We start from the raw sequence: 23186 nt of genomic DNA, 5'->3' as shown, positions 1-23186 counted from the left end.
GGGTAATCGGGATGGGTGTGTCAGAGGCGGTGCGGTTGACGCAGGATAGAGAAGGGTTTAGAGCTGTTGTCGCTATGAGTCGGAAATGACTCGACGGCACATAACAACAACAACAACAATATGATGAAAAGAATCTCTACTGACCGGGAAAAAAAATTCCAAAACATTTCGCAATACTACCTCAAACAAGGGCCTCCATAAGAAAAAGACTGAGAACCCATACAAAATTGGTAAAAGACATGAGAAGACTTTCCACAGAGGAAAACATTTGGATGTTCAGCAGACTCATGAAGCAATGCTCAAAATCACTGGCAATAAGAGAGTTTCAAATCAAAACCACAATGAGGAACCATCTCACCGCAGTTACAGTGGCAAAGTTTAACTGAACAGAAGTAAAAAGTGTTGGAGAGGACGTGGAGAGATTGGAATTCTCATACATTGTGGATGGGATTGTAAAATGGTACAAGCACTCTGGAAGGTATTTGGAATTTCTTCAAAATCTGATCATGGAAATTCCATATAACCCAGCTATTATACTGCTAGGAATATACCCCAAGAAAATTAGAACTGAGATACAAACTGAGATCTCTATACTGATGTTCATAGCAGTATTATTCACGAGTACAAGAACATGGAAACTACCTAAATGTTCAATCACAATTTAAGAGATTGAGAAATTGCGGTACATTCAACAGTGGAATTCTTTGCAGCACTCAGGAGCAACACTTTTGAAAATAACTACTTAACTTGAGTGGGACTGGAGAGCATTATGCTGAGTGAACTAACTCAGTCTTATAAGGACAAATAATGCATGAGATCATTATTGTCAAAATAGGAGGATAACTAGTAAAATGTATGTAGGGAATACAATGGGGAAAGGGTTGGAGCAGAGTGGTTAGGATGGGTAGGGGAAATCAGAGGGTCTCACAATTTGGTGAGTGGAGGGAGGGAGTAAAGGAAATGGCAGAGAGCCAACAAGAACCTGAAAAGACAGGACAATGGTGGGCATAGTCCAATGGTGATTAATTTTATAAAACAGAGTGTACGGATATATAAGTAATGGAAAGTGTGAAACACAAATTCCTACCCCCTCCAAAAGAACTTCATCAGGTATACAAATAAAACACAATGCATACAAATAATTATATGCATACAAAAAGAAAAGAAATCAGCCAGTGAAGAAAATAAAAGTGAAAAGTCAAGGTGAAATATTATAAAAGCAATGTACTGTTAGGAGATACATCTTTTTTCTAAAATCATAAAGCATTTTAATGGAAGACAGGAGGATTCAATTATGTGGGGGGACAAGTCGTGTTAGATGAAAAAAAGTTATGAGAAACAAAATTAAGCAGTTTTATGAAAGCATATTTAGTGTGTATATAAGATCTGGAATATATTTTAGATATATCTTTTTTTTTTTTTAGTCATCAGGAAACTATAATTTAGTTGTCTTTGTGAAATAGCTATGTTAGTAGTAAATAAAATCTCAAGTTGTAATACTGAAGGTGCTCTGGGAAGTATGTTGGAAAATCCAGGAGACATCAAAAGAAGAAGCAGAGAATGTACTGTCACTCTTCCAAAAAGAATTGACTGATATGGAAACATTTCATGAAGTAGCTTTTGATTAGACACCAGTGGTGATGAACCAAGGATATAAGGTACACTGAAGGCATTGATAAAAAATAGGGCACCAGGAATTTATGAGATACCAACTGACGTACTTCCACAAAGAGATGCATCCCTGGTTATGTTCACCAATCTATTCCAAGAAATTTAGAAGACAGCTACCTGGCAAACTTACTGGAAGAAATGGGTATTTCTTCCAGTTTAAGAAAAAATGTAATCTATTATTAGATGTGGAAATTACCAAAAAATACCACGGCTACTATAAGCAAGTAAAGTCTAGCTGAATAGGTAAAAATATAAAATATGGCTGGAAAAGTACATAGAGAACTGTCTTAAATCCAAGCTTGATTTAGAAGAGGCCATAGCACCTGGGGTAGCATTGCTGATACCACAAGGATCTTGGTTGAAAGCAGAAATACCAGAAGGGCGCATATTTGGTGTTTTCTTAAATTTACATTTCTTAAATATACTATGTTATTTTACTATATGGATCATGAACAATTATAGCAACGATTGAGAGGAATGGGAATTCCAGAACACATAAATGTGCTCATGTGAAACCTGTTCTTAGACCTTGAAACTGTTGCCAAGAGTGTTGACTGTGAAGCTAAGCAAACTAATGTTGTGAACAATCTCAATCTCTTCACCACCCATCCTAATGTTGCCAATTGGTTCTGTGGTGAGAATCTTTGTCTTCTTGATTTTGAGCCTCGATCCATATTGAAGGCTGCAGTCCTTGATCCTCTGCAGCAAGCACTTCAGGTCCTCCTCAGTTTCAGCAAGCAGGGTTGTGTCATCTGCAGATTGTTGATGAATCTTCCACCAAACCCGATGCCACAGTTCTCATAGACCCAAGCCTCCCAGATAATGTGCTCTGCATATAGGTTAAAAGGTATGGAGATAGGACACATCCCTGGTGTACAGCCTTCCCAATTTTGAACCATGCAGTGTTTCCTTGCTCTGTTCTGATGACTGTCTCTTGGTCCAAGTACAGGTTTCTCATTAGCACGATCAAGTGTTCTGGGATTCCCATTCTTCTCAGAGTCAGCACAGCTTGTTATGATCCACATAGTCAAACACCTTTGCACAGTCAATGAAACACAGATAGACATTCCTCTGGTATTCTCTGATTTCAGCTAAGATCCATCTAACATTAGCTACAATATCCCTAGTACCATGATCCCTTCTAAACCCAGCCAGAACTTCTGGCTGTTCTTGCTGTTGTCCTGTTCCAGTCATTTTTGGATAATCTTCAGCATAATCTTGCCTGCATGTACAACCAATATAAATACCAAATTAATTTTTAAAGGTGATATAAAAGGAAATTGTCAAGTTTATTTGGAGAGGAAAGAGAACTAGAAGAAGGAAAGTACTTCTGAAAAACAAAAAATGAAGTCGGAAGCATAACACTCATTCTCTGACCTTAAAACCTACTATACGGTGTTGATAACAAAAATGGCCTGGGACTGGTTCAATAACAGACACATAAACCAATGGAATAGAATTGAGAACCCAGGAATGGACCATTCTATTTGTAGTCAACTGATATTTAACAAGGAAATAAAACCTATCAAATGAGAAAATGACAAGCTCTTCAACAAATGGTTCTGGCAAAACTAGACTGCAACCTGCAGAGAACTGAAACAGGATCCACATCTCAAACAACACACTAAAATCAACTCAAAGTAGATCAGAGACCTGGAAGTAAAGCCCAAAACCATAAAGTTCATAAGCAACAAACAGGCAGGGTCTATGCTTAGAAGTGTTCTCAAAAGACACCTTGATCACCCAGTGGCCAGATTTCTAGGAAACCATATTCTTAGAAGAATTAAAAATGCTGGTTCACATTAACAAGGAAACAAAAGAATTTATTGCTTTAAAAGATCATAGGACTAAAATACTTTTTATATCCTTTGGCTCTTTACAAATTCAGTATAATAAGCCAGATAATAGAAACAAAATATTCCGTTAAAAATGAAAAGTTATCTCTTGAATAAGAATTTTTATAGAAATGTAAAATAAATATTATAAAGAAAAAGAGAAAACAAATGTGTCCTAATTTTGCTTTGATTAGTAGTTGGCTCTGATGAACTGAAATTCATTTTCTTAAAGTTCATGAGTCTTCTTATTGTTAGGTGCTTTTGAGTTAGAATAAATTCACAGCAATCTTGACTGCAATAGATTGAAATACTGACCAGACTCCTACCATCCCTGCACCAATCTTGTACAGTCACCAGTATGCTCAAGCTTATTTTTTCCCTTTTTAGTATTTTTTTATACATTTAATTCTGATTATTTACAAAGTTTGAATACATTTTCACAAAAGATCCTTCCCATTTCCTTCACCCCACCCATCGAATCATCTAACCCTATGATAACACCCTATCCCCCAGCCATCCTCACCCTTCTATTTCCACCCTCCCTTTGCCTTGGATCCTCATATTTATTCTACAATAATGGCTTTATACATTATTTGTCTTTGTGAGACAGAGTTCACACAGCATCATTACCTCCAGTCGCTCCCAAGTTAGGTAGTAATTTATAAAACCATTGCTCCTGCATGTTGCGTAGTATTCCATTTTATGAATGTACCACAACTTCTCAATCCATTCATTTGTAGCTGGATATTTTTGTTACAGTCACCATGTCCTGACATCTCCTTTAGAGTCTTCTTCTTGGTCATTGACCTTCTCCTTTTCTAAGCATGAGGTCTTTTTCCAGAGGTAGTCCACTCCTGATATCACATCCAGATTGTGTGAGAGAAGTGTTAATTTTATCTTTGTGCATTCTAGAGGAATCCGTGTCTCTTTTTCTCTAACATTAATCTTACTGTTGCTTGGTGATTTCCATGTGGCATTTATGCTTTCCCTAATTATGCATGACTGCTTGTTTCTGTATCATATCTGTTCTGTATGTATATATGAAAAGTGATTAATATAGTTTCCTTTGCAATCTACTTGAAAAATCAGTTTGGCAACTACATTAAACATATTGATTGCTTTTGGTTGTTGTTGTTATGTTCTGTCAAGTCACCTGTGACTCATAGGACCCTATGTACAAGTGCTCAGAAGGCTGTCCTGTTTGAACCAGTCTCACTGACTCCGACACACCTACTATTCACATTGCTGTGGTTACTTTGTCAATCCCGTCCAGCGTCTTCCTCCACCATTCCAAGCATGGCGTCCTTCTCAAAGGACTGGTCTACCCTGGCATTGTGCCCAAAATTAGTGAAACAGAACTTCAAAATCCTAACCTCCAAGGAGAAACATAGTTTCACACTCTCCAAGACAGACCTATCTGTTTTCTTGGCCATCTATGGTATGTTGAAGATTTTTCTCCAGCTCCATAACTCAAAGGTACTGATTTTTCTTCTGTCATCCTTAGTCATTGTCCAGCTCTCTGGTAGGGTTTCATTTTCACTATGCTGAGTCTTCCTGTCCATGAACAGAGCACATTTTCCACTTATTTAGATCTTTATTATTTCTCACAGAAGTATTTTGTGGTTTTCTATGTAAAAGTATTTTAGGTCTCTAGTTAAGTGCATTCTTAAGTGTATCAGTTTGTGGTTGGCTACTGTAAACAGTATTGCTTTCTTGATTTCCCTTTCTGTATTTTCTTTTTTAATGTAGAACAATCTAATTTATTTTTTATATTGATCTTGTATCCTGACATTGTACTAAATAGGTCCACTAGCTCTAATATTTTTTTTAAATTCTTCGGGTGTTCTGCGTGCACTATCATATCATCTGCATATATTGACAGTTGAATCATCTCTTTGCTGATTTGGATGCATTTTATTTCCTACTCTTGTCATATTGCCTTAGCAATTCCAATCCCAATACAATATTAAATAATAGTGGTGAAAATGGGCATCCTTGTCTGGTCTCTATTTGCCAGGAAAATGTTTTTAGTCTTCCTCCATTGAGAGTGGCTCTTGGTTTTGCATGCATACTTTTCAAAATGTTGAAGAAATTTCCTCTTATTCCTATTTTGCTAAATGTTTTACTTAAGGGTATTGGATTTTGTCTATATCCTTTTCTGCATCAATTGGTAAGATCATGTGGTTCTTGTTTTTGCTTTGTTTATGTAGCAAATTACAATGATTTGAAGAAACAACCTTTGCATAATTATTATGAATCACACTCAGATTGTGTTAACAATTTTTGTTTATTTGGAGAGGAAAGAGACAATGAATAAGCAAAGCACTTCTAAAAATCAGAATGAAATGGGAGGCATAGCACTCCCTGACTTCAAAACCTACTACACAGTGGTGGTAACCAAAACAGAATGGTACTGGAATAATGGCAGGCACACAGACCAATGAAACAGGGTAGAGACCTAGAAGTATATCCATCTACCTATGTTCAAGTGATAGTTCGACAAGGAAACAAAACCTATAAAATGAGAAAACGACAACCTCTTCTACAAAAGGTACTGGTAAAACTGGACTGCCATCTGCAGAGAGTTGAAGCAGGATCCATATCCTAACCTGTGCACAAATATCAACTTGAGGTGGATTAGAGATCTGGAGGTAGAGCCCCAAACCATAAATATTAAACAAGCTAAAATGGCACCAAGCTTACTTAGTAGAAGGCCTCACTTATCATACAAAGAAGTTGGCAACTACAGCAAGAAATGAACAACCATTAGGGGATAAAATTGATGAAGGACATCTTCTAAAGATTAAACAATCGCTGTGTGCATCAAAACCTTTTCCAGTAGGGTGAAAGGAAAACCTATCAGCTTGGGGGGCGGGGGCAAACAAACAAAAAAAACAATCCAGAACAAATATTTGTCAGTATAATTTCAGGCAAGGATTCATAACAAATATAACAGAATACAATAGGGCCTACACAAGAAAAAGATAAACCAATTACAAAAAAAAAAATGGGCAAAAGCCATTGGAAGACTTTTCACAGGAAGACATTCAGACAGGCAGCAGATATATGAAGAGAGATACAAATTAAAACCAAAATGAGATACCATCTTACCCCACAAGCAGTCGTAAAGTTTAACAGGACAGTACGCAATAAATGTTGAACAGGATAGAGAGAGATTGTAACTGTCACACACTCTTGATAGCATTGTAAAATGGTACAACCCCTCTGGAAGGCAGTTTGGTGTTTCCTTAAAAAGTTCAACATAGAAATTCCGTATGATCCATCTAATCCACTGTTAGGAATATACCCCATGGAAGTTAGAACTGAGGCACAAACCGAGATTTGCACACCAATTTGTAGCACCATTATTCACCATCACAAGAACATGGATGGATATTCCAACCACAACCAAATGGAGTATATTAATATGATAGAATACTATACAATACTCAGGAGTAGCAATTTAGAACACTACTACATAACTTGTGAGAGACTGGAAAGCATCATCCTGAGTGAACGAACTCAGTCTCAAAAGGATAAATACAGCATAAGACCATTATTGACAAAATAAAAGGATAAGTAATAAAACATCTGTAGGAGTTCAAGTAGGGGAGGATTGGGAGCAGAGGAGTGAGGGTGGGCAGGGGAACTATCACAGGGTTTCACAATTTGGTGAGTAGAGAGAGTGGATAAAGGAAATGGGAAAGATCCCACCGGGACCTGAAAAGACATGGTAATGTTGGACATAGTCCAAGGGTGATTAATTTTTTTTCCGTTTATGAAATAATTTATTCTATTCATGCTTAGTGAGTTTCTACCTTTATTCCAGATACTGATAGCATCTGAGGGTACAAGATCCCAATAAAATTGCTCTCCAAAAATTTTATTACATATATGCTAAACACAGTCTATTTGAAAATTACCACAAATCCTTTGCCTAAAGAATGTAGAATGTTCTTTTTTTTTTTTCAGTGCAGTATACACAATGTATGGTAATAATTGTATGAAACACAATGTGAATTGTGTGAAACTTGATATATAGTAATTTTGTATAGAAAATAATATACTATAAAACCCTGTTGCTGATATGACCTTAAAATGTAACAATGGAAACCCTCCTTCCTAATAGGATTAGTGGGGTAGGAATTGAATACATAATTTGAGGGACACAGCTCGATCTTTAACAGGAACTTTTCATTATAGGCTAGCTAAAGATATTAAAGTACAGTTTAACTAAATTTACAGATGACTTTTATTTTCACATTCAATGTTGAGGTATATTATTAAGTTTATTATTGAGTGTATTTATTTCACAAGAATTGAGGGTGCATTTGAGGAAGGTTTGTGACAGCTAAAACACATATGGTCGAGTTAGACTGGATTTTGGTTTTTGTTTTGTTTTTTAGTTTTGCCTTTTTAATCTTAGCACATTCCGAAACGTAAGTATATGTTGTGACATGATGTCATAGTTTATTACATTTAAAAAAAACTTATTTCAGAATTTCTCCCTAAGATGTTTATTGTTTAAATTTTTCTCTTGCCTTTTTTCCCCCATACAAAGATTTTTGAGATTTACTTTCTGGATTATCCTTTAGGGAGCCTAACCTCATTTTAAAAAGATAATAACAAAGTTATATGTTGTTTTTAAGTGCTGTCAAGTCAAGCATAACTCATAACGACTCTATGAGCAAAAGATCTGAGCATTGTTCTACCCTGTGCCATCCTCATACTTCCTGACACACAAGAGCCCATTGCAGCAGTCACCATATCAATCCATGTGGTTGAGGGTCTTCCTCTCCTTCGTGGACCCTTCACCCTTCCCAAGATCATGTTCTCTAAGGAATACCACCTCCTGGTAACATGTCCAAAGTATGTGAGGCAAAAAAATCTTTATTCTTTGCTGCCAAAGAGTACTCTGGATGCAACTCCTCCAAGACATATCTGTTCATTGTCTTGGCCACCCATGGGAAATTCATTGTTCTTCTCTAACACCGCAGCTCAAAGGCATCAATTCTTTTTTCTGTTATGCTTATTCATTGTCCAGTTCTTGAATGCATAGCTAGTAATCAGAAAGACTATGGCCCAAATCAGACTATTTTAAATGTGCCTACAAATATCTAAATGTGTGTATAGTTATTCCCTTCCTTGTTTTTCACAAGCTTTTATGTATTTCCGTTTTAGTTACTCTCCTTCATTGTTGAGTTGGAACTGACTTATGGAGTATATTCCATTAGGTTTTGGAGGCTAAAGATCACACAGAAGAATATTAGTCATATCTCTCCAGGGGAGCCTCTGGAAGATTTCAACCACCAGAAAATAGTGGTCTATGCGTTAGCAATGCAACAACTGCCAATGAATATCCCACAGTTGTTATTGTTATTATGTATTTTGCTGTTCCGCTTCACAGAAGGCGACTAAGGACAATGCCATAAGACCTCCCTTTACTTACTATCTTTTCTTACTTTGTTTGTTGTAGTCAGAATTAAAATCAGAAAACAAAAATGAAACCAGAAAGTAAATAAAATCAGAAAGCTCCTCTCATTTTTGTTTATTAACTGTCATCACAGAAAACTATAACCTATACAAGAATTTTATGTTTCACTGATCTCAGCTCCCTCCACCTGCCTTCCATTCCCTGTTGATCCTCCACAATTGTTTCTATTTTTATATTAACCCAGTCTTCTGCAATAGAATGAATCATCTGTTAGCATGTACTCCATGATGATACATAGCCTACTTCTGAAAGTCAGAGTGAGTCACCTAGGCTTGATGTTGTAAAGACCAAGAGCTCCTAGTGGCACTTTTCAGAGAAATAGTGGGATCAAATTGGTGATTTATAAAACAAATTTATTTTGTTCTCCATTTGCATGTGCAATGAATTTAATTGTCAAGCCCACATTAAAAAAATGCTATGGTATTGCAGAAGTAGGTAGTGCCTGGAGTTTAGAGTTAAAAATGGAAACTTGAAGGAAAGATGTATACAGGAATCATAAGGGAAGAACAAGGTACATAGTTAGGATACTGTGACATAGAGAAATTAAGGGTAAGATTTATTACAAAACAATTGTGATAGTGGAGAGAATGAAAAGACTGATTCTGGGCATATCAGACACCATTCATGTAAAATGTTTACTATATGTATTGGTTCTAATTACCCAAATATCTTATTGACAAATTCTTTTTTTATGACTTCATGTTTTCTACCAATTTTGTTCAATATTGAGGAGCCCTGGTGTTACAATACTGTTAATTGAAAAGTCCACAGTTTAGCAGTTGGTATCCACCACTTTCTCTGCTGGAGAAAGATGTTTAGTCTCCTTGCATAATGATTTGTAGCTTTGAAAATCACATTGAGCGTCAGAGCAGATCTAGCAGTTGAGGATTGGAATTCTCCAGTGGGTTTTAATCAAGGTTAGATATAAGCATGTGGGTGGTGGTGTGCACTATGGAGTCAAAATCAGCCCAAAGCTGATCCTCCTGCAGGTTTCAGAGGTGGTAAATCTTGTGAGAAGAGATTGCCCATCTTTCTCACATGGAGCAGTTGATGAACCCTAATTGTTTTTCTTTGGGTTGACAGTGTAACTCCTTGCCACTAAAGTCTCCATACAGAATATTTTATTCCTGTCCTCAAAAAACTCATAATTTTTTACCAGTGCATGGTGAGAAATATCAATCATAACTTAGAAAGAATTGCAAGATACGTGATTAGTAAAAAAGTAAAATGTCAACAGTAAGTATAAAAGGAAAAAGCAAAGAGAAGTCAATGAATAAGAGCTAGACTGTGTCTAGAAAAAAGATATTAAATGGCACCTGTTTTTTTTTTTTTATGTACCCTTTTGCTAAGGAAAACACACACATATTTCTCATAGGTCCACTATGATGGGACGGAGAGCTTAGCAAATAGTTGATACTGTTACAGTACCTTAAAGTCAGAATTGTAAGAACAGAGATAATACATGTTAAAGCCAAAAGTAGAATTTCCCAGAATAGAGTACTTCACATTTCCTTCATTCCATATGACGTTTCCTTTGGAAATATATTCCTAAATTGAAGATTATAATGACTGTGATATATAATTTAGTAGACAGAAACTCACAATCATGGCATAAAAATTACAAAGTATTACTAAAAGTAATTCATTTTTCTTTCTTTAGTAAAGTTTGGATCATATCTGTAGATGTAAAGGATTTACAGATTTATTTTAGGAAAACTAAGATAACATGTATGTATGACATCTTAAATAGATTATATGTCTTAATTTTTAAAGATTTCACTATCCATTTTAGATGTATCAGTATTCCACACATGTATTTCTGAACCTAAAGTTGGTGATATAATGTACTTCTCAAAATAATTGTCTTTTGCTTATTAGAGGAAAAAACTGCACTGCTGCATTTCTTTCTTTAAAATTCACATTTATAAACCATAAACTTGCTTCCTTGGCTGTTAGCTCTTTCCCATACCATATAGTAGGCATAATTGATGTGTTCAACAGTGCTCTTTTTTTTTTAAACTCTGGTAAATGAGACGCATTTGACTTTTGACAGCCATTACAGATCCCTACATGAAGGATTTTTATAGATATCAAAAATTGGCTTTTATGTCATTTATTCAGTCTTTCTTTTTTCCCCTCTCTTTCTGTGTGTGTGTGTGTGTGTGTGTGTATGAAATTAAAACCTCTTCCTCTGAAAATATCTATATTCATTTTCTTTCAAAGTTTCAGGTTATTTCAAACATATTATTGAAAAGAAAATTGATTGACAGGGGAAAATGATTTTAATGATTAACTTGTCTCTAAATCTTGACATTCTGAAGTAGAGAATTCATTAATTTTCTCATTGGTATTTTTTTCTTTTTAACTTTCTTTTCCTGCTTGCTCAGACTTCTACTTTTTTTTTTAAAAAAAAAAGTTTGTCTATCTTACAAAGTAAACCTCAACTCAAATAAATTATTTGACATAATGTAAATAATGATAAAATAATGTTTGACATTTTAATAAAAATATTAAAATTTAAATATTCCACCTAAGGTTGTTTTCATTAATAAATTTATTAAGTTTAAAAAGTTTGCTTACAGTTACATTAATTTCAAAATAATGGCGTTTTATATGTCACCTGTTCCCCAAAATTAGTACTAAATTTTAATGAACAAAAGGAAATAAATGCCACAAATTTTCACATGAGATTATTATTTATGCTTAAGGAATCAATAAAACTTATTTGTGGTTATATATTCCTTTTACATCTAAGTCCTTTCTCTGCTGCTTTGTCTGTCTCTCACTCTTTCTTCCACATAGATACATATACATTGGTTAGCCACCACATACAGAATTACATGCACACTTGTTTTCCTTGGATTAATGGAATATTAAAAAACCTTGTATTAGGCAGGAAAAATTATTCCTTGAACAGATTATATTTGAAGTTGAATGTTTTACTCTATACATGATGTAAAATCAAATGGCCTGTGAATGTATTATTCTTCTATTTATGCTAGTTTTATAATGCGCATATTTTAGGCAATAAAGGCAGCAGTTGTTCTTTATCCCAACTCCTAGAATAGCATAAGTCTTAAAAGTGATATCCACTGTACCTGCGTTCTTTAACATTGTATTTATTCTTTCGTAGATGTGCCATCCAGTCCCTATGGTGTAAAGATTATAGAGTTGTCTCAGACCATGGCCAAAGTTTCCTTTAACAAGCCGGACTCCCACGGAGGTGTTCCTATTCACCACTATCAAGTCGATGTCAAAGAAGTTGCATCCGAAACCTGGAAAATTGTACGCTCCCATGGAGTTCAAAGTGAGTCAACAAATTTAAAATATCTTAAGGAATTCAAACTGTTTGTCAGCATAACTATGTGACTAGCAGTTTCTTTTCTATCACCATTTACTGATTGTTTTTTCTTATATAAGGTTCAATGGGAAAGCAATCAGCTGTTCTGTTTCAGTTTAGTTAGAACTTTTAGGGAGCTGTGGTACCCTAGTGCAAGAAGCTATGCTGCAATTCCAAAGGCATGTAGTCAAGGCCACCAGCTGCTCTGTGGGAGAAGGATGTCTCCCACAGTCTTTTCCCATGTAATTAACTACCTCTGAAAACCCAGCAGAGGATCAGGTATAGGTTGGTTCTGACTCTGTGATTCACAGCAAAAACAACAACTTTAGTGAACAGAATAATTAATGTACGTCAATACGGGTGACTGTAATAAAGAGTAAAAAATCTTCCATCTTTAATACAAATGAAAGAACCTAATAGAAACAATGAAGTTTGATAATGAAAAAACCTACAATTTGATTATGGGAAGAAATTTCCTAATATGTTTTATTTGGTAATTAAATGGTCTGAAACATATTTGTTTTTCATTTATTAATATTATTTATGTCATAATTACATGTCTAAAGTCATACTTTAGATAAATACTCATAGAGATATCTACAAAATATAACTACTAAATTTTATTTCAAAATTGTATTTTGAAGATACAAATATTTAATAACAATGATGAGTCAACAATTTGGCTCACTTAAGATGTTACAGTAATTAAGTTCATTTCACTTATTGTTATTGTTGATGTTGTGTGCCATTGACTTGTCTGTAACTTACAGACAACCTGTATACAATAGCTCTGAACGTTGCCCTATCTTGAGCCAATTTCATTGTCTGACACACTCACCCCCGCTGCCCCAGTCACTGAGTCAATTCATCTCATTCAAGGTCTTCCTCTCTTGCACTGTCCCTCTACTTTTCTAAGCATGATGTCCTTCTCCAAGGACTGGTCCCTCCTGGCATTATGCCCAATGTATATGATACAGAGCTTCAAAATCCTTGCATCCAAGGAGATTGGTTTTACCCTCTCCAGGACAGACCTGTTTTTCTCCTAGCAGTCCATGGTATGTACAATATTCTTTTCCACTACCATAACTCAACCCAACTCACATAGAATTTCTTTTCTCATGATGAGAAGAAACTGAAGCAGCAAATAATATGTTGCCAGAGATACACTGAAAGATCCAAAAGGGCAATATAAATATTTGCTAAAAACATGCTTGTATCAGAGGCCTCCTTGCTGGTCTTACCTTGACCTTAACACATTTATTCTAAGGGAAATCCTATGAATGAGAGAAGAGACTCTATTGTAGAGAACAATGGAAAGAATGCCAGATAAAATAATTGTGATCTACTCTGTTGTGATGAGGATGGCACAAGATAGGGGAGGGTTCAGGCTGGCTGTTCATAGGGTTGTTGTGAGTTGTACTCAAAGGCACCGATTAACAGCATCAACAATAACGCTGTGGTTAAAAAAAAAAAAAACAACAAATAAAAAAACAATAACCCTGTGTTTATATCTACTTGTTCAGTCGTCAGAATTTACTAATTTCTAACAAAAGTGAATCACTCTTACCATCATGTCAGAACCGACCCATAGCTGAGCCTCCATCAGGTTTTCAGAGCCAGTTAATTGCATCGGAGAAGATTTTCCATCCTTCTCCTATGGAACAGTTAGTGGCCTTGAATCCTGTGCACAACTTCTTGCGAGTAGGCCACTAGAGCTCAACCATTTACTGCTGGCTTCCTATAAAACCAAAACTGTATTATGGGAATACTATAAATGATAATTTTTATATAATATAGAGACAAGTTTTATAAATAGTTCATATATTTTTATTTATTATGTTATTCAGGATAGATGTTGTATAAAGTTAATGACTAAAAGTAATGAGTAAGTGAATTTAATGACTCTAGTAAAATGAACTATCATCCAAGATGTGGTAGGCTTTGTTTTATTTTGTTGAGAAGTTAAACAAGGAAAAGAGGGAAGGAGTAAAAACTAGGAGTGAATTATTATCCTGTTATACCAGAAAACCTTGAAGAAAAACAATATTCACGCTGAATATTATAGAAAAGAAAAATGTCTCTTCAGGGACAAGGAGGTTGGTAATTCCCTTTCAAATATTCCTACAAGATTGTAGTTCTTGGAATATTTACAGTGGCTTAATCTGGCTTTGCTTACTAGGTTCAGAAATCTGATTATTTTCCTATTTATCAATCTCTCAGAAATATATCCTTTCAACAAGAGGAATTGTTACAGTGACTGTAATAATGGATTTGAGAATATTAGAGATTGTGAAGATGATACAGAACAAGCCAAAGATCAGATCTATTGTTCACAGAGTCACTTTGACATGTAGTTGAATCAATGGCACATAAGACCATATCACTTGCTGAGGCATCAATTTCCCATTTAAATGAGCAAATGGCCTACTTGTTACATAGGTCATATGTGCATCACTAAGGATGTATTTCTGAGAGACTGACAACAAGTCTTCCTCTTTCTCTAACCCTCCACATTTCCCAGAATTATATATTTTTCTAATAACTAGTCCCTGACTACAGTAATTAGGTAATTTAAACTTTCACTAATAGGTTTTAAGAAGCTTGCTGGCACATCGCATTTACCTGTTCACTGAAAAGTTGATGATTTGAATCTACCAGACATTTTGCAGGAAAAAGTTGTGTCACTTGAAGATTAACAGCCTCAGAAACCTGATGGAAGATTTGTATAAAACAGAGATTGCCAGATTGATTTTGCAAAGATTTATAATAAGTCTTACCCTGGAGTATTATCTTGTAGGTATACTATATGCCTGTTGAAATTGCAAAACTACTTGTCCACTGAATTTCCCGCATAGCTTGTTATTGTTTGTGTGATGCCATTCATTTAAACAATGAATTATAGTTTATCTGTCAGACAGATATTTCATCTTATATCCATTTTAATTTAGTATGTTGTGTTGTTCTGTGTCATTGAGTCCCTTGCAAACTCGTTGTGACCCTAAGTATAACAGCTCTGAAACCTGCTCTATCTTGATCCAGCCTCATTGTATCTGACACACCTACCTTCATTACCCTAGTCACTGAGTCAATCCATATCATCCAGGGTTTTCCTGTCTTGCACTGTCCCTCTGTCCTTCCAAGCATAGTGTCCTTCTCCAAGGGCTGTTCCCTCCTTGTAACTTGCCAAACGTATGTCAGACAGAACTTAAAATGTCCTGCCTCCAAGCAGCAGCCTGGTTCCACCCTCTCTAGCGTGAACCTGTTTGTTCTCCTAGCCATCCATTGCACATTCAGTGCTCTTCTCCAGCACCACAGCTCAAAGCATCAATTCTTCTTTTATCTTCCTTAGCCATTATCCTACTTACTGTGCATAGCAACTAACTACAAAGACCGTGGCCTTCATTCGGTACACCTTAGTCTCTAGACTGACATCCTTGTTCTTCAGTACTCTGGAGAGGTCCCTGACAACAGATTTCCCCAATGCAATTTATCTTTTGATTCCTGGCTGTTGGTACCAAGAGTGTTGATTGTGGAGCCAAGCAAGCTGAAGCTGTTAACAATCTCAATGACTTCACCATCTATCATTCTGCCAACTGACCCCATGGTGAAAATCTTTGTTTTCTTGATGTTGAGCTTCAATCCATATTGAATGCTGCAGTCCTTGACCTTCTACAGCTAATGTCTCAGGTGTTCTCAGTTTCAACAAGCAAGGTTGTGTCATCTGCATAATGCAAGTTGTTGATGAGTCCTCCTCTAATCCTGATGCCACATTCCTCCTCATAACCTTATAGCAGAGCCACCCAAATGATCTGTTCTGCATATAGATTGAGAAGGAATGTGGATAGGATGCATCTTTGGGGTACCCCTTTCCTGATTTTGAACCATGCAGTGTTTTCTTGCTCTGTTCTAATAATTGCCTTCTTGTTCAATTATAGGTTTCATATAAGCACAATTAAGTGCAATTTAGTGTTGTTGTTATTGTTGTTGTTGTTGTTATGTGTCATCAAATCTCCTGTGCCTCACAGCAACCCCATGCCTAACAGCTGTGTAGTCTGCCCTGTCCTGAGTCAGTCTCACAGACTCCAACACACCTACCTCCATTGCCCCAGTTACTGTATCAATCCATCTTATCTGCAATATTCCTCTTCTGAATTATCCTTTCGCCCTTCTTAGCTTGATGTCCTTCTTGAAGGCTCAACCCTCCTGGCAAAATGCCCCAAGTATGTGAAATAGAGCTTCGAAGTCCTAGCCTCCACGGAGAAACTAGTTTTAACCTTCTCCAAGGAAGACCAATTATTTGTCTTGGCAGTCCATGGTATGTTCAAAATTTTTCTCCAGTACTCTTGCTATATAACAACAACAACTACAACAACCCTTGCTGTACATCAGAGAGCTGGACAATGACTAGAGATAATAGAAGGATAATTGATGCCTTTGAGCTGTGGTGTTGGAGAAGAGTATTGAATATACTACTAAGAGAATGAACAGGTTCATACTGGAGAGGGTCAAATCAGGCTGTTCCTTGGAGGAAAGAATTCTGAAGCCTCGTCTGACATACTTTGGACATGTTGTAAGGAGGAACCAGTCCTTGGTGAGGAACATCGTGCTTGGGAGGGTGGAGGGACAGCGCAGGAGAGGAAAACCCTCAATAAGATGGATTGATTCAGTGACTCAGGTCATGAGTGTAGGTGTGTCAGAGAGTGAGATTGGCAGAGGATAGGGCAGGGGTTAGGACTATTGTACATTTTGTTGTACATATGGTCACTATGAGTTGTACGCAACGGCACATAATAACTACCACAACTCAAAGGCATCAATTTTTCTTCTATCTTACTTAGTCATTTTTAAGCTCTCTGATGCATACCAAGTAATTGCGAAGGCCATGGACTGGATAAGGCATACCTTTGTGTTAGACTGACACTGTTGCTTTTCAGTACTCTGGAGAGGTCCCTAACATCAGATTTTCCCAGTGCAATTTGGCTCTTGATTTCCTGACTCCAGATGCCAAAAGTGTTGATTGTGGAGTTGAGCAAGCAGTAATGGTTAACAACCTCAATCCTTCTCCATCTATCACGATGCTGCAGATTGCCCCAGTGGTGGTAATCTTTGTCTCCTTGATGTTTAGCTTCTCTCTATGTTGAAAACTACAGTGCTTGATCTTCTGTTGAACGTGCTTCAGGTCCTCCTCAGATTGGAATATAAATATATGACTAAAAGGATAACATAATTTCAATAAGTAGGTGTCTAATGAGCTGTTAGGAACCTGACAGGGCCCTGAGTGTCTCTCTGAAAGAGCCAGATGAAGTAAATAGCACAGCCCCTCACTGCCCCAGAGCAGAAAGCAGATAAATAACTTACAACCCAACCCCTCAGTGCCTCCAAAGCCACATCAACAGCAAGAGGTTTATTTATTGTTGACTCACAGACTCAGTTCTGATACTGAGATTGAGCTTTGTTAGGGAAGTAAGTGGGAGACTGGGGGATACAAAGGATATTACCCCAAATAAGTCCAGGTTTTAATCTAAGTTTCAAAACACAATTTTTCAATTATTCCATACTCTGATTTCAATTCAGCTCTCAAAAACAAGTCATTTAGCAATATTTACCTCAGAACAGTTATAAGTCAGCTTCTTTTTCAAACATCCATCAAGAACACAAAAAACCTTTAAGAATGATCAACATAAATACAAAAAGCCTCAGGTCACACCTTGCCACAGTTTCTCCAGAGCAAAGTCATAGTCTCTACGCCACCGTCATGAGCTCTTGCCACCAGGATCTTTCTCAAACCAACGTTTGCTCCAGTCTCCCTCTAGTATTGCTGCCCAAATCTAGCTCATCAGCATAGGAAGCGCTCTTTCTCTTATCCTAACCCCACATCTGTTGATGATTTGCAATACCGTGTGCCTGCAGTTAAGATACCTTGAGACCAGAGGGAGCTTAATATGATGGCTTAAAAAAAAAAAATCAGCTGTTAGTCTAACACACCCCAAGTCTGTGAGATATTCAGAACTCTTATCCAACAAAACTCAAAAGTGTTGATTCTCCTGTTATCCTTATTCATTGTTCAACTTTCAATTATGTCTCAATAATTTTAAGATTATTATGTTAATCAAATGTACCTTAGTCTTTATATTGACATCATTGCTCCTTAACACTTTAAAGAGGTCTTAACAGCAGATTTTCTCAATGACACAAATCTTTTGAAATCTTAACTGCTAGTACAAAGGGTGTTTATTGTGGATTCAATGCAGGTGAGCTCTTTGACACTTTCTATATTGTCTCCATATTTCAGTATGTTGTCCATTGGCCCAGTGGTGAGATTTTTTTGTTTTCTTGACGTTGAGATATAATTCATACTGGAGGCTATAGTCTTCGTTCTTGTAAAACAGACATATCAAATTCTCCCTGCTTTCAGCAATTAAGTTTGTTTAAGGGATATTGTAGCTGATGTTAGATGGATCTTAGCTGAAAGCAGAGAATACCAGAAGAATGTCTATCTGTGTTTCATTGATTATGCAAAGGCATTTGACTGTGTGGATCATAACAAACTGTGGCTGACTCTGAGAAGAATGGGAATTCCAGAACATTTAATCGTGCTAATGTGAAACCTATACTTGGACCAAGAGGCAGTCGTCAGAACAGAGCAGGGCAACACTGCCTGGTTCAAAATTGGGAAGGGTGTACACCAGGGATGCATCCTGTCTCCATACCTTTTCAACCTGTATACAGAGCAGATTATCCGAGAGGCTGGGCTCTATGAGTAGAAGCGTGGCATTAGGATTGGTGGAAGATCTATCAACAATCTGCGTTATGCAGATGACATAACCCTGCTCGCTGAAACTGAGGAGGACCTCATACACTTACTGCAGAGGGTCAAAAACTGCAGCCTTCAGTATAGACTGAGGCTCAATGTCAAGAAGACAAAGATTCTCACCACTGGACCAATCGGTAGTATCAGGATGGATGGTGAAGATTGAGATTGTTCACAGCTTCAGTTTGCTCAGCTCCACGGTCAACACTCTTGGCACCAGCAGCCAGGAAATTTAAAAAAAAAACGTATTGCAATGGGAAAGTCTGCTGTTAGGGACCTCTCTAAAGTACTCAAGAGCAAAGGTGTCTCTCCGGAGACTAAGGTGTGCCTGATACAGGCCATGGTCTTTTCAATCACTTGTTATGCATCAGAGAGTTGGAAAATGACTAGGGAGGACAGAAGGAGAGTGGATGCTTTTGAGCTGTGGTGCTGGAGAAGGGTACTGAATGTACCCTGGACTGCCAGGAAAACAAAGATTTATCTTGGAGAGGATTAAACCAGGCTACTCCTTGGAGGCAAGGATTCTGGGGCTCCGTCTGACATACTTTGGACATATTGTAAGGAGAGACAGGTCCTTGGAGAGGGACATCATGTTTGGTAGGGTAGAGGGATAGCGCAGGAGGGGAAGACCCTCTATCAGGTGGATTGATTCAGGGACTGGGGTAATTGGGATGGGTGTTTCAGAGGCAATGAGATTGGAACAGGATAGAGCACGGTTTAGGGCTGTTGTACATAGGGTCGCTATGAGTTGCAAACAACTTGACGGCATATAACAACAACAGTCTTCATAAAATAGGCTATTGATGAAACTTCCTCCAATCCTGCTGCCACATTCTTCTTAATAAAGTCCAGGTTCTCTAGTGATTTGTTCAGCATACAGATTAATTAAGTATAGAGAAAAGACACAGCCTGATGCACATCTTTCTTGATTTATATACCATGCAATCTTCCCTTGCTCTGTTTAGAAACAACTATATGGTTAGGTTCTTCAATATTTAGATAGTATGACTTTGCAAAACTTTTCAATGTGATTTTGTAGGTTGTAATTGCAGATTTATTCATAGTAAATACCTTTTTTTAAGAACACAGAAGAAGACATTCTCTTTGAGAGCATGAAGTAAGCAAGGATGTTCACTATAACTCAGTCTTAGTGACAGCAATAAGGTAAAAGAAGAAAGGAGATATCCAAATAGACAAATTGGAGGTAAAAAATATTTCTGTCCACAGATAATATAACCTGTCCTTGTTGTCGCCATCAAGTAGAGCACAATTCACAAAGATTCTATGAATGAAAGATCTAGACCCTGTTCTAGCCTGCATCTTCTTCACACTTCTTGACACAAAAGAGCCCATTGCAGCAATCACTATATCAGTCCACCTAGGTGGGAGTCTTCCTCTCCTTTGCCAATCCTCTACTCTTCCCAGCATCATGTCCTTTTCCAAGGAAAAGCACCTCCTAACAACATGCCCCAAGTATGTGGGGCAAAGTCACATCATTCTTGCCTCCAAAGACCACTGCAATTGTATCCTCTCCAAACATTTCTGTTCATTATTTTTGCTATTAATGGGAAGTTCAGTGCTCTTCTCTAACACCACAGCTCAAAGGTGTCATTTCTTTTTCTGTCATCCTCATTCATTGTCCAGGTCTTGGATGCATAGTTAGTAATTTAAAAGACCATTGTCTAAAACAGACGCACTTTAGTTTTAAAATTGACATTACTACTCCTCATTAATTTGTAAAGTTCCCTAACTGCAGATTTTCCCAGTGTTATATGTATCCTTATTTTCTGACTGCTTGTACTAAGGGTGTTAATTGTGGATCCAAGCAATTTGAAGCTATTGACAGTTTCAATTTCTTCTCCATCTGTCATGATACTGCCTGTTTGTCCAGTGGTAAGAATCTTTGTTTTTCTGACACTGTGATGCGATCCATACCTAAAGCTGTATTCCTTGACCTTCTGAAACAAGTAATTTAAACACTTCTCATTTTCACCAAGCAAGGTTGTGTCTTCTGCATAATGCAGCTTATCGATGATTCTCCTTCCAATGTTGATGCCACACTTCTCTTCATAGAGTCCAGCTTCTCAGATAACTTGCTCAGCATACAGATTGAATAAGTATGGAGAAAAAAATAAAACCCTGGCTTACTTCCTTCCCAATTCAAAACCATGCACACTCCCCTGCTCTGTTCACACAACAGCCTCCTGTTCCACGTACACACAAAATTATACACAAACATACACAGATGGAATACATAGAGTCACCATACCAAAAAGAATTGATTGACACTGAAAAATTTCAGGAAGAACAGAAGCCAGTGGTAATGAAGGAGGATGTAGATGCTTCATTGAAGGCATTGACAAAAAGCAAGGCCCCAGGAATTGATGGGATACCAATTGACTTGTTTCAATCAGCATTTGCAGCCTTGGATGTACTCACCAGTCTATGCCAGGAAATTTAGAAGATGGCTGCCTGGCTTACGGATTGGAAGAGGTCCATATTTGTTCCCATTCCCATGAAAAATGATCCAACTGAATGTGGAGGTTATCTAACTATATCTTTGTTATAATGTGCAAGCAAAATACTGCTGAACATCATAAAAAATGGCTGAAACTGTACATATATAAAGAACTGCCAGAAGTTCAAGCAGGATTTAGAAGAAGCCATGGCACCAGGGATGTCATTGCTGATGTCTGATGTATCCTGTCAGAAAGTAAGGAATACCAGAAGAATGCCTCTTTGTACTTTATTAAGTATGGAAAGGTGTTTGATTTTGTGGATCGAACAAATTGTGGCTCATGTTGAGAAGAATGGGAATCCAGAGCACTTGATTGTGCTCATGTTGAACCTATTTCTGGATAGTATAGCATGAAAACCCTAAAGATTCAGCAAGAAAGCTATTGGACATAGTCGAGTAATTCAGCAAATTCATAGGATATAAGATCAACATACAAAATATAGTTGAGTTTCTCTATAGGAACAAAGAAAACATAGAGAACCAAAGAAAAAAATACCAATTATAATAATTACATGAAATACTGTGAACTTTGAGAAATGACAATATTTATATATAGGATTCAAGTGTTTTGTTCATGGGTCACTATGAATCATGCTTGACTTGCTAGCAATCAGCAAGTACAACAACAGATGAACTAATGAGGAACAAATCTAACCATGAGAAGAAAAGAACTATGTGAAGAAACTACAGAACATTATTGCAAGTAATAAAAAGAGACCTAGAGAAATGGAAGAATATACCATGTACATGGATATGAAGATTCAATATTGTGAAAATGACATTTTACCCAAAGCATTCTACAAGTTCAATGCAATCCCAATACAGATACCAAGAAAGAGACCCCAAATAAGTAACTCACCACTGAAAAATAGGAATAAGGTAAAAGACATCACACTCACTTGTCTCAAATTCTACTACCCAGCCATAGTGGTCCAGGCAGCATAGACTAGTACAAGAAGAAATCAACTCATCTCCCTATTGTCAACTGATGTTTGACAAGGAGACAAAATAAGTTAAATTGAGAAATATCAACCTCTTTAACAAATGATTGGAAAAACTACTTGCAAAATTAGAAAAACTATCTGCAGAAAACTGAAGCAAGACAAATACCTTGCATCATACCAAAAAATCAACTCAAGGTGTTTCATGTACCTAGGTATAAAGCCGAAGACTATAAAGTTCATCACAGAAAAACTAGGATCAACTCTATAAATCCTATTCTATGAATCAAATAGACTCCCAAGCATAATGAAAGCACCCCACAACCAGGAGAGTATAAAATAAATGAATGAGCCTTCTAAAAATTAAAGCCCTATGCTGTTCAGATAGGAAGAAGGATTGGCCACCCACTTCTGAAATAGCAGGCCTCTGAAAACCCTGTGCACAACAGAACACACGCAGATTAACAGAAAGGGCAACCTAGGTAGAACTATCAGTTATGGAAATACAAAGGAGGAGGAACAGTTGTAAGCAGACCCTAGTGGTTGGTACATGGAATGTGAGAGCCATGAATGAAG

General features: G+C 37.0%; 1 protein-coding gene across 2 annotated transcripts in view; it reads left to right on the top strand.

The window, feature by feature from the left end:
* NCAM2 (neural cell adhesion molecule 2) overlaps nucleotides 1-23186 on the top strand; it is a 781544-nt gene that overhangs the window by 631637 nt on the left and 126721 nt on the right. For both annotated transcript variants that reach the window (XM_006899357.1, XM_006899358.1), the window contains one exon: nucleotides 12134-12307. In XM_006899357.1, coding sequence (XP_006899419.1) covers nucleotides 12134-12307 — 174 coding nt within the window. The remainder of the gene's footprint in view (nucleotides 1-12133; nucleotides 12308-23186) is intronic.

This window comes from Elephantulus edwardii, unplaced genomic scaffold (genome assembly GCF_000299155.1).
Source record: "Elephantulus edwardii isolate Elephantulus edwardi_28Jun2011 unplaced genomic scaffold, EleEdw1.0 scaffold00253, whole genome shotgun sequence".
NCBI lineage: Eukaryota > Metazoa > Chordata > Mammalia > Macroscelidea > Macroscelididae > Elephantulus > Elephantulus edwardii.
This window is presented reverse-complemented; position numbering and strand designations above follow the sequence as displayed.